This window comes from Triticum dicoccoides, chromosome 6A (assembly GCF_002162155.2).
Source record: "Triticum dicoccoides isolate Atlit2015 ecotype Zavitan chromosome 6A, WEW_v2.0, whole genome shotgun sequence".
NCBI classification, from domain to species: Eukaryota; Viridiplantae; Streptophyta; class Magnoliopsida; order Poales; family Poaceae; genus Triticum; species Triticum dicoccoides.
In genome coordinates this window covers 387,367,759-387,380,316 of record NC_041390.1, presented here as the reverse complement: position 1 = coordinate 387,380,316, position 12,558 = coordinate 387,367,759, and the positions used below count along the sequence as shown (strand labels likewise).

At 49.0% G+C, this 12,558-nt stretch overlaps 1 protein-coding gene across 1 annotated transcript; it reads right to left on the bottom strand.

Moving 5' to 3' along the window:
• Positions 1-1,626: 1,626 nt before the first annotated feature.
• On the bottom strand, positions 1,627-4,313 carry LOC119316972 (BTB/POZ domain-containing protein At1g67900-like). Its single transcript, XM_037591362.1, has 4 exons — positions 4,118-4,313; positions 3,959-4,028; positions 2,504-3,724; positions 1,627-2,367 (listed from the first exon to the last, which is right to left on the bottom strand). Exons 1-4 carry the CDS (start codon positions 4,177-4,179, stop codon positions 1,837-1,839), a joined length of 1,884 nt encoding a protein of 627 aa, XP_037447259.1. The 5' UTR covers positions 4,180-4,313; the 3' UTR covers positions 1,627-1,836.
• Positions 4,314-12,558: the final 8,245 nt, after the last annotated feature.

Sequence of the window (12,558 nt, the reverse complement as noted above, 5' to 3'; positions counted from 1 at the left end):
GGCCTTTTTCCCCTCCCAACCAAATCTGGCCACCTCAGCTTGTTGGTAAGTTACACGGAAAATTTTACATAGATGTACCAAAGCTCTTTTCAGTTACTCCCTTCATTTTCTAGTATAAGGCCATGGACCTAAATTACATGTATCAAGCCATAAATTTAATGCATGTTTTGCAAGCCAACTTGCCTTCCCGTTTACCGGGTTAATTAATAATGCACATGCAAATTAGAGTAAATTGAGTGGACATAAGAGAGGAAGTACGTAACTGAGAGTGTCATTATCATCAAGTGCATTCATTAGAGTAAATTGAGTAAATTAATGTACGAGGCAACGTCATCATTTTTTGCCTTGATTATGGCCTTGTATAGTTGCAGTTTTTTTCATAGTGATTTTGTATACGGAAACGAAGGAAGTAATAAAAATGACATTTATAAAAAGAATCAAGTGATCTATAACAACTCTCTAAATATTATTTATCGAGACATAATAAACAGACTAAAGTGACGAGAAGCTACATGCATTCAAAAATGGAGCGTGACACATTTTTCTCCACTAAGTAATCAGAATTGACAACAATTAAGATGGGACATTGGCAGGGAAAGAAAAGCAATGATGAACCTCTAGACAATTTGAGACACGTCGCAAAAGATCAATAATAGCAAATCGGTAGATGTTGTACCCTAGCGAAGAAATTTCTCCAGGACACGACATAGCCTCTCTGAATTGTGAAGCGGCACTGGGGCCTGAGGTGGATGAGGCTGCCCCCATGCCACTGATGAGGAAGAAGCTGAAGATCGACCATCATAGGCGCCTAGAAAATTAGGACAGGCCATGCTGAGCTGTTGCTGCTGGCTCAGTGGTTGCTGACCCAACGTTTGGAGCTGAGGTGAGCTCTCATCATCCCATCATCATCAAGCCGCGCGCACATAACTTATTCGGACCCTCCACACGCGCCAGACCTAACAAAGAGGATCTTTCACGTTGAAAGGCAAGATAATTATTATACTATATCTACGAATCAACCTGTGGTTGAGTTGTTAGGTGGACAGTGGTATCCCGAACCCACCAGGGTTCAAATCCTGGTGCTCGCAGTATTCCTGAAGTTATTTCAGAATTTCCGGCGATGCGCTTTCAGTGGGAGGAGACGATCCCGTCGACGACGAGGCGCCTACGGTGACTTCGTAAATCTCAAGATGATATGCCAGCTCAGTCTCTCGAAGATGCTCATAAAGATAGGGTGTGCGTGCGTGCATTCATAGGGGTGAGTGTATGCGCGTATATATGAGCGCTTGTGCCTGTACTGATGCTAAAAAAAATTATTATACTATATCTTCGGTGCATTGTTCTCCCGTGGAATTTTTCATCCATGCTCATCTCTCCCTCTCTCTCTCTCTGTCCTTGTTTTCTTTAACTCTTCTAGATGCAATTCTTTGCCAAGTGGATGGCAATCATAAGACACGGAAAAGAAGATAGTGCTTGGTGATGGATGGCCTCTTTTTTGTACGTAGTACTATCAAACATGATTCGAAACTGCTTATCATCATGACCGTGTTTTGTCAGGCGTTGCCACTCGATCGGGTTGATAATTCTCAAAAAATCATACTCTCTTAAAGTTGTACTAAAGCAGCGGGTATAATAGTATACAATATATAGAAGTAACCTGTGCAGTTCCTATTTGATTTATTTTGACAATTATGCATGATCACTCGCAGCTACAGGAAGAGAGAAACAAAACAACCTTAGGCCTTGGGCAAGGTAGACAACCCAACAAAAATATGCGACGGAAGAAGCAAATTACAAAAACCTAATGGCTGGCTGGCTGCTAGTGGTACTATGCTGCTAATGCCGGTCGGCGGTGATGCTTCTTCCCAGCGGCCACAGCTTGCTGAGCATCCGCTTCGGGTTCCCCGTCGGCATAGCGCAGAAGGCCCTGAACCGCAGCGACGCGCTGCGCGACAGCCCGGCCTTGCGCACGAACTCCTCGTCGTCCTCGTCGTCCTCCTCCATCTTCATGCGCAGCGTGGCGATCTTGGACGCCGCGCGCCGGAGCCCCTCCACGCTCCAGTCGTCCCCCGGGGACGCGCCCGACGCCAGGGCGCGGAGCCGCTGCTCGTCCACCCGGTCGGCGTCGTCCTCCTCCGACCCGGACTTGGACAGCAGCGCCTTGATGTTGCTCGGCAGCTCGCCGGCGACGGGCGCGCCCGACAGCGCCGCCGCCCGCGCGTGCTCGAAGAAGAGCACCTGCACCACGACGCGGAGCGGGAGGAGCTCGTTCTGCGCCGCGTGCGAGCACGCCTTCTCCGACAGCCTCCGGCAGTTGAGCACCCGGCACAGCCGCTTTCTTGCGCTCTTGCTCATCTCCGGATGCGCCTGCAATGCACAGAAAAAAAAACTGACAGATCAGAACTCTCCATTGTTTATGCAAACAAGTCGAAAAACTATCCAACTTCCAAGTAGGGGTCTGCGCTGCGACACAACGAATTTGAGGATTGAAAAAAGAAATCACCTTCAGGTACGAGTCGACGACTTTGTAGAGCCCGTCGTGCTCCGGGCGAGCGCTGTCAGGCACGGCCTCGGCAATCGCGAGCAGTTTCTCCACCGGCAGGTGGGGATCCTTGGCCACCTCCATCAGGAACGTGTCCACTAGCCTGCCCACCCTCGCCAACGCGTACTGCGACACCGGCGCGGCCGACGACGACCGTCGCGCGCCGTCGAACCCCACGCTCTCGTCGGATCTCGACCGCCGGTGCCCGTCCGACCGTCCCGGGCTGTTGTCGTCGGGGCTCCTCGCCGGCGCGGTGGCCGCCGCGTGCCGCAGTGCGAACTCGTGGAGGATGGCCGCCACGGCGTCCACGTCGTACAGCATGTCGCTCATGCAGGACACTGACGGGATGAGCAGGTCGCTCACGCTGGCCTCCTCGAGCTGCCATGCCACCCTCCTCACCAGCTCTGCCTTGGACGCGGGGGACGCGCTCAGGATGTTGGCCGCCTTGAGGAGCTTGAGGAGAAAGGCGCAGGAGACGGCGTCCTTGTCCACCGGGAGAAGGCTCACGATCTTCTCCAGGAGGAGGCGGTGCCTCGTGGTGATCTGCTTCACGCTGGCGCCGACGGCGTGGTCGAACGGCTGCTCCGCGGCGAGCCCGTCCTTGGCAACGTTGGGCAGCCACCGGCGCGCGTACGTCTTGAGCGCGTCGCCGATGGTCTTCTCGTTGACGGCGCCGGTCGATTTCACGGCCACCATGATACGCCAGAACATATCAACGCCGAGCTCCGCGACGTCGTGCGCCCACCAGGGGGACGCGGACGTGGATTTGGCGGGGACAACGGCGACGGCAGGGTTGGCGATGAGGTCGGCGACGGCGTCCACGCAGCGGGAGGTGAGGCCGAGCTCCTCGCACAGCGGCACGTTGTGGCGCGTGGAGTGGAGCACGGCGAGCGCGTCCTTCCAGCGGCGGAGGAGGCAAGAGGCGAGGAAGGAGTCGAGCTTGGCCACGAGGTTCCCGCGGTCGGCGGCCTCGGACATGCCGAGGTGAGCGGCCGCGCAGCGGAGCGGGACGAGTTTGCGTGCGCTGACGGTGATTGTGATGCCGTAGCAGAACTTGGCGCAGACCTCGAACGCCTCGGCGCCGCCCGGGAAGCCCGCGAGCTCGATGACGTCGCCGTCGCCGCCGCAGCCGGACTCGGCACAGAGCGCTTGCAGAAGCAGGCATTTGGAGAGCAGAGGAAACTGTCATCAGGAAACAAACAATCTTGTCAGGATCCGATCGATAAGAGATTCCTTCCAACCGCGAACACAAACCAGGAAATCAATTCTTGCATGGCAATGCAAGCTAAGATTAGAGAAACAGTCAGAGGTTGCGATCGTAACATGCGCAGAAAACAAATCGTTTCTTGTGGAATCACATAGAGAGAGAGAGAGAGACATGAATGAATCTGGTTCTTGGATTGGATCGTCCATTACCTTGTGGAGATGATAGAGGCATTTGCCCACCAGGATCTGCAGGTCAGTGGCCACCTCCGTGTACACGGACCTGGAGCAGAAAGAAGCGCGGAATCACGCACAAAGCTCGCACAAGAAACAATCTGACAGAGATCGCGCGGAATGAGGATCAGCACGTACCTCTCGGAGTCGGAGGAGGAGAAGAAGGTGTCGGGCCTGGTGCCAAGTTTCATAAACTTCATGGTGGCCGAGTAGTAACTAAACAGAGGAAGGAGGTTTGAGTGAGCGGAGGAGGTTGGTTGGTTGGTTATAACCACCAGCAGGCGAGTGAGGATGGGTGCTAACTTTGTGTGAGCCGTGGCTTGGAGGTGGCTCTACTTCTACTTATATCATGATTCATGCATGCACAAGCAAGTGGTTGGAGGGAGGAGAGAGAAGCCTTCCCCAGATTCACTAGCCTCCTAATTCGAGGTGTCGTCAGATTTGATTTGATTTTATCAGAGGGAAGGGGAACAGGAATATGCAGTCCAACTATGCGCACATATACTGTTTGCGGACGCAGCTTCGGTGCCTTGAAGGCACCTGCCTTTGGGTCACTGACATGTGTGTCAACCATCTGTTAGGTCCACATATCATAGACATAAAGGTAGGTGCCTTAAGGCACCGAAGCAGTCCATTTTGGTGAACTTTCAGTGCTGCTTGCGACGCTCTTCAAATCGAGATGAGGTTCGGGTTGGAGGTGGACATATGAAAACAGGGACCAGAGAGGAGAGGGGCAATGCAAATGCAGCACAAGTCAAGAGAAATGGGCAGGATCTTGCAGGTTTCGGCTAGGGATCACGGGCAGGATGGACTCCTCCTAGCTGCAGGGGCTGGGTTGGCCACCTACTTGATGCGCCTTCTTTGTCATAAAACAGCTAATAATTCCGGCTCAAAATCAATACTACCACTACTGCTACATACAAAAGGTTTAATAACAAAATTCTATATAGGCTAGGTGAACATTACAATGGATCAGGAAAAAAAAGATAGGTCCACTGTTGAGTCACAAGAATTTCTACGCTGCTGCCTCGATTCTGGATAGTACATAAGTCAGGCTTTTAGTCCTCGTGAGGGCGGCCCTGGGGGAGATGAGGGCTTTTCATCTTCAAATTGTTATGTTATGCTCAAAATTCAAGTATAAAGGGAAAGACTAACTTCTGACGAGTGAGCGGAGTGAGTCCGTTGCGGAATCAGTATTGACCTAGCACGTGTGTTATATATACCTCAACCGTCGCGCGGGATACGTTGATTAGTTGTAAATCCCCGGTGTTTGTAACCTCCCTCGATATAGTGAAGATGGGCTGGCTAACACCCGTGGTTTTTCCCCTTTGTGTTGGAAGGGTTTTCCATGTTAAAATCTCGTGTCTCCTGCTTGTTTTCATTCTTCATCGAGTTGATTTTGCCTATCATATCTCTAACAAGTGGTACCAGAGCCTTCTTTCTGTTTAGGGTTTCTATCTAGCATCGGTGAAGTTTGATATTTCGCTGTTGGACTACGACACGAGGTTTTCCTTGTGGCAAGTAAAGATGCGGGCTATGTTGGCGCATCCCGATCTGGACGAGGCGCTAGATGGCTTCGGTGGAAAATACCCAAAGGCGTGGACCGAGGATGAGAAGCGCAGAGATCGTAAGGATTTGTCTTTGATTCATCTTCATCTATCTAACAATATTTTGCAAGAAGTGCTGAAAGAGAAATCTGCATCAGCTCTCTGGCTGAAACTAGAGTCGATCTGCATGTCCAAGGATCTGACCAGTAAGATGCACATGAAGATGAAGTTGTTCACGCACAAGTTGCAAGAAGGTGGTTCGGTGCTAAACCACTTATCGATCTTCAAGGAGATCGTTTCTGACTTACAGTCAATGGACGTAAAGTATGATGATGAGGATTTAGGTCTTCTTCTTTTATGCTCTCTGCCTAGTTCTTTTACAAATTTCCGAGATACCATATTATATAGCTGTTATGAACTAACTGTTACTCAAGTATATGAGGGCTTTCAACAAAAGGAAAAGGTGACAGATATGTTGCAATCTGAGGAATCGTCCTCCAAAGGAGAAGCTTTGCGGGTATGAGGCAGGCCTGAGCAAAAAAAAAATACAACAACAACAGAGATAAAAGCAAGAACACCAGAGGTCGTTCGAAGTCCAGAGGATCTGGGAAGGAAAAATTCTATAGGTATTGTAAGAAAGAGGGTCATCTCATTGATGACTATTGGAAGTTGGAAATAAGGAGAAGAGGAACGGTACGTGGAAACCTAAAAATAAATTTGATGGTGATGGTAAGGTCAATGTTACATCTGGTAATAAGTATGATTCCGATGATGTTTTAGTTGTTTTTCCTGGATGTGTTTCATGTCATGATGAATGGATACTTGATCTGCATGTTCGTTTCATATATGTTGTAACAAAGATTGGTTCACTACTTATGACTTTGTGTAGAGTGGAGATGTTGTGCGTATGGGAGATGACAACCCACGTGATATTGTGGGCATTGGTTCTGTTCAGATCAGAACACATGACGACATGATGCCCACGTTGATAGATGTGAGGCACATATCAGGCATGGCCAGAAACCTCATCTCACTGAGTACTTTTGACGTCAAAGGGTACAAGCACTCCGGTTCAAGTGGAGTTTTGAAGGTAACAAAAGGTTCCCTCGTTCATATGATAGGTGACATGAATTCTGCTAAGTTATATGTTCTTAGAGGAAGCACAATTACAGGTACTGCGGTTGCTGCTGTTACTTCTGATAAATCTAGTAAAACTAATATTTGGCACATTCACCTTGGGCGTATGAGTAAACTTGGCATGGCAGAATTGAACATGAGAGAACTTCTGGATGGTTACAACGTAAGTGAGTTGGAGTTTTGTGAGCACTGCATTTTTGATAAGCACAAGAGGGTAAAGTTCAATGTTGTTGTTCATACCACAGAAGGTATATTAGATTGCATACATGCTGATTTATGGGGACCTTCCCGTAAACCCTCGCTTGCTGGTGCTCATTATATGCTTACAATTATTGATGATTACTCTAGAAAAGTGTGGAGTTATTTTATAAAAATATATGATGTGTTTGATTCCTTTAAGGATAAGTTATGGTAGAAAGACAAATTGAGAGGAAGGTAAAAGTACTTCGTAGTGACAATGGTATGGAATTCTGTTCAAAAGCTTTTAATAGTTAATGTAGAAACTTGGGCATTATCAGACACCACACCGCCCCATACACTCCTCAACAGAATGGTCGGGCTGAGCGCATGGACAAAACCATCATCTCTAGGGCTCGCTGCATGTTGTCAAATGCTCGCATGGGTAAACGTTTTTTGGGTTGAAGCCGTCTCCACCGCATGCTACCTCATCAACAGGTCACCATCCATTCCACTTAATAAGAAAACTCCCATTGAGGTGGTCTGATACACCAGCTGATTATTCACAGTTGAGAGTTTTCGGTTGCACCACATATGAACACTTTAATAATGGAAAACTTGAACCTAGAGCCATTAAGTGTGTGTTTGTTGGTTGCGGTTTAGGAGTAAAGGGATACATATTATGAAATGCTGAAACTAATAAGGTTGTGACGCCCAGATAATTAAGCTACAGTAATCTCACGTTAATGAGGCCACGTCACCTCGGTTACTATTGTTAATCTCGCGTTGATTCAAATCCATTCCAAATTCAAATTTAAAATAAAGTCAAACTGTCAAAGGTTTCAAACATTAAAACTAAAATGTTCTATGTATGACAAATAATCTGTAGAAAATATTAGAGCAGAAACCACATTTTTATAGAGTAATTAAAAGCCCCAAAGTAAATAAAACAGTCTTAAACAATTAAATAAATACCTTTTATAATTTAGAAAGTATTAAACTATTTTAATATGGAGTGAAACTTTTGGTGGCAGTGATAAAACTAGTCACACTAATTTAAGTGCTCTTGTATGTATTTTGTAAAACAAAAACAAATGAGAAAAAAATTTAAAACAATAAAAAATACTAAAATAAAAAGGAAAAGTCCTCCTCCCAGCTGGGCCTTGAACTAGATGGCCAACCGGCCCAACTGGCCAACAGGCCGCCAGGCCAGCCCACCCCCTGCCTACACCTAACCCGTCCCCCCATGACCTAAATGCCGCACCCCACTCTCCACTCGCTCCTCCCACGTTCCCCTCGCTCTCTCTGCCCCTCCCTCGATCCAGATCGAGGGCCAGGGACCCCGGCGACCGTGCCGCCCCGCGCCCGGACGCCGGCGCCCACCCCGGTGCCGTCCCTCGCCGGATGCCTCGCCCTCCTCCCTGGAGCCCCCCTCGTCGTGACGCCCCCCGCCTCTACGCCGACCCCGGTGAACATAGCTGGCGTCGTGCCATTCGCCACCGTCCTCCTCACCCCGAGCCCACTGGCATCCCGGTCCGGCTCCCGGTGAGCCGCGCTTGCCTCCCCCCTCTCGAAACCCTCCCTCCCGCGCTTGTCGCGTCCAGCGGCTTGGCCACGCTCACCGCCCTCTGACCCCGCGTCCACCGCACTCGTGGTTGTGCGCTGCACGCGAATGATAACCACAAGTATAGGGGATCAATTGTAGCCTCTTTCGATAAGTAAGAGTGTCGAACCCAACGAGGAAATAAAGGTAGAACAAATATTCCCTTAAGTTCTATCGACCACCGATACAACTCTACGCACGCTTAACGTTCGCTTTACCTAGAACAAGTATGAAACTAGAAGTACTTTGTAGGTGTTGTTGGATAGGTTTGCAAGATAATAAAGAGCGTGCAAATAAAAAGTAGGGGCTGTTTAGATAAAGACAGAACTAAGTTAGGTTTAGTAGAGAGCTTTTTGTCACGAGAGAGTTATTTGTCCCTAGGCAATCGATAACTAGACCGGTAATCATTATTGCAATTTTATTTGAGGGAGAGGCATAAGCTAACATATTTTCTCTTCTTGGATCATATGCACTTATGATTGGAACTCTAGCAAGCATCTGCAACTACTAAAGATCATTAAGGTAAAACCCAACCATAGCATTATAAGGAATCAAGTCCTCTTTACTCCCATATGCAAACAACCTACTTACTCGGGTTTGTGCTTCTGTCACTCACGCCACCCACCATAAGAAAATCATGAATATATTACAAAACCTACAGCGGGGATCGCTCACTCTTGCGCGACACGGAGAGCACCATAGGACAGCACCAATAATAAAACATGCAACTCAAACCAATCACGATCATCAATTAACCCATAGGACAAAATGGATCTACTCAAACATCATAGGATAGCCATACATCATTGGGAAATAATATATAGCGTTGAGCACCATGTTTAAGTAGAGATTACAGCGGGTGAAAGAGGGGTTACACTACTGGATAGAGGGGGGGGAGAGTTGGTGATGAGGGCGGTGAAGTTGTTGGTGTAGATTGCCGCGATGATGATGGCCCCGACGGTGTTCCGGCGACACCTGGGGAGAGGGGGAGAGAGCCCCCCTTCTTCTTCTTCTTCCTTGACCTTCTCCATAGATGGGAGAAGGGTTTCCCCTATGGTCCATGGCCTCCATGGCATGGGAGGGGCGAGAGCCCCTCCGAGATTGGATCTGTCTCTCTGTCTCTCTCTGTTTCTGTGTTCCCTGATTCTGCCCTTTCACTGTTTCTTAAATTCCCGGAGATCCGTAACTCCGATTGGGCTAAATTTTGGATATGATTTTTATCCGAATATTAGATTTCTTGCGGAGAAAGAAGGGCACCAACCGCCTTAGGGGGTGGCCATGAGGGCCCAGGGCACGCCTGACCCCCTGGGGCGCGCCCCCTACCTCGTGGCCCCCTCAGGCGTCGTCTCGCGTTGATTCTTCTTCCCAAAAATCACATATATTCCAAAAAAAATCTCTATCAGTTTTTATCCCGTTTGGACTCCGTTTGTTATGTATTTTCTGCGAAACAAAAAACATGCAAATAACAGGAACTGGCACTGGGCACTGGATCAATATGTTAGTCCCAAAAATAGTATAAAAAGTTGCCAAAACTATATGAAATTTGTAGAATATTGGCATGGAACAATAAAAATTATAGATACGACGGAGACGTATCAGCGAACCTGCTCACCCGCGTCGCCCGCCTCCGGCCTCCCCTGGCCGCCCGACCGGCTCGCCTCCGCCCAGCTGCGCTCGTCGCGCACCGCGACTGCGCCCTCCCCGCGGCCGCAGCTGCTTCTGCTGCTGTCCTGGCGAGGTTCGCCCCCACCCGCCACCGCTTGCCGTTGCCGCATCACCGATGGCGCCCCGACAGCCTCCGCCGGCAGCCCCGCCCGCCTCCGCCGTGCCCTCGCCGCCGCCAGCGGTCGGGCGCCCGTTGTGCCCATTCGGGCGGCGCCCATGTCCTGCACACGTAACCCATCCTCCGCGCCCGATATGGCCGTCTGGGCCTATGACATATGGGCCCCACGCCCCTTTTATTAAAACAACAAAAGAGGAATAAAATAAAAATAATAAAATTAATTAATTAGTTAGTTAAACAATTAATTAACTTAATTAAATATGTTAAACTAACCTAATCACTTATTAAACTAACTAATCATGTTTAGTTAAGCTCTGTTAATGACTAATGGCCCCCACGCATCAGTTTGACCCGGTCTACTGACTGGTGACGCATGCCGACATCGTGCTGATGCAATAAATGTTTTTCGAATTAAACTAATCTATTAATTCTAGTAAATGATTGAAAATCTTTAAAAATTAATGTAAAACAAACCGTAACTCGGATGAAAAAACTTTGTACATGAAAGTTGCTCAGAACGACGAGACGAATGCGGATACGCAGTTTGTTCGTTCACCACACGTCCCTAGCATAGAGAACCTGCAACCGCCCCCCTTCGGTCCATGTGTCCAAAAAGGCGAAGCACCGGGAATACTTTCCCGGATGTTTTTCCCCTTCGCCAGTATCACCTATCCCTGCGTTAGCTCACCCCTGGCACCGTGTATTGCCTTGTTATATTTTGGGTGCTTTATTTGCTCTGTATTTACTGTTTCTTCCCCCTCTTCTTCTCCGATAGACCCCGAGACCGGCGCTGATGCCATTGAGTACGACTACATCACCGACGACCCTTCCTGTGCAACCGAGCTTCCAGGCAAGCCCCCCCTGTTCATCCTGATATCGCCTACTCCTTCCCTCTATTGCTTGCATTAGAGTAGTGTTACTGTTTCATCAGTTTGAACCTATTCTGCTGCATAGCCTGTCCTTGTCACTTCTATTGTTACCTTTACCTGCAATCCTAAAATGCTTAGTATAGGATGCTAGTATTACATCAATGTCCCTACACTCTTGTCTGTCTGCCATGCTATACTATTGGGCCGTGATCACTCGGGAGGTGCTCATGGGTATATATATTGTACTGTTACATACTTATGTTGATGATTCGGAGATGGGGGCTAAAGGGGCAGGTGGTTCCATCTAGGTAGTGGTGGGCCTGGGTTCCCCGCATCCCTCTGATGGTTACTTTGTGGCGGAGCGACATGGCAGGTTGCGACCACCTAGGAGACAGGTGGGCCTGGTCCCTGGTCGGTGTCCGCGGATACTTCTAATAACACGCTTAACGAGATATGGATATTTGATCTAAGTCTGGCCATTGGTCTATACGCACTAACCAACTACGCGGGAACAGTTATGGGCACTAGACGTCGTGGTATCAGCCGAAGCCTTCTTGACGTCAGCGACTGAGCGGCGCGCGCCGGATTGGACTGGAACGCCTGCTGTTGTATTAGGGAGGCTAGGTCTGCTTACCGGCCGCGTTCGCAGCGTGCAGGTGTGCAACGGGCGATGGGCCCAGACCCCTGCGCACTTAGGATTTAGACCGATGTGCTGACCTCTCTATTGTGGCTAGGTAGGGCTGCGACGTGTTGATCTTTCGAGGCCGGGTATGACCCAGAAAAGTGTGTCCGGCCAGAGGGATCGAGCGTGTGGGGTAACGTGGTGCACCCCTGCAGGGAAGTTTATCTCACTACAAAAAAAATACACTTTCGTGATGATACATGTTTGTCACAGTAGGTCACATTTTCTGTCATGCATGTACATCCATGACGATTTTATGACAGAATCAAGATAGTCATACATGTGCTGTCGTAGAAGTGTTCCATGACATTACCAAAATTATCATCATGGAAGTGTCCACTTTCATGACGATAAATCACGCATCATAAAAGTGCTTTCATCAAGGGTGACCGACACGTGGTATCCACCGTAACATGTCACCGTTAAGCTATCGGGTTCCTGTTTGGATCCGATAACCTGTTAACAGCCTGGACCAATGGCGATTTTCCACGTGTAAAATTCTCATTGGCCAACGGAACCATGTGTCAACTCCGCGTTAGCACATGTGTCATCCACTCATTGGACAGGAGATGTCTATGATAGGTCGACATGTGGCACGACCCAACAGTGGCCCATTCCGGTGAAAAAGGCCGGCCCAGTAAAAATTAGCAGGCCGGCCCATATAAGGCCTACTTGTGTCAGGTCCATTTAAGCCCACGGCCCATACGAGATGTGCCAATTCGGCCCGTCAATGGCCCGTTAACGATTTGACACCATTGCAGCCCATCGTCAGTTCGAGCCC

What these genes read in the sequence shown, in the direction of transcription:
- LOC119316972 (XM_037591362.1), bottom strand. Translation starts at nt 4,179, where the DNA reads ATGAAGTTTATGAAACTTGGCACCAGGCCCGACACCTTCTTCTCCTCC. An exon ending in TCCTCCTCCGACTCCGAGAG is followed by an intron (nt 4,029 to 4,117) that starts GTACGTGCTGAT and finishes TTTCTGCTCCAG; the next exon opens with GTCCGTGTACACGGAGGTGG. An exon ending in TCGTCGACTCGTACCTGAAG is followed by an intron (nt 2,368 to 2,503) that starts GTGATTTCTTTT and finishes TGTGCATTGCAG; the next exon opens with GCGCATCCGGAGATGAGCAA.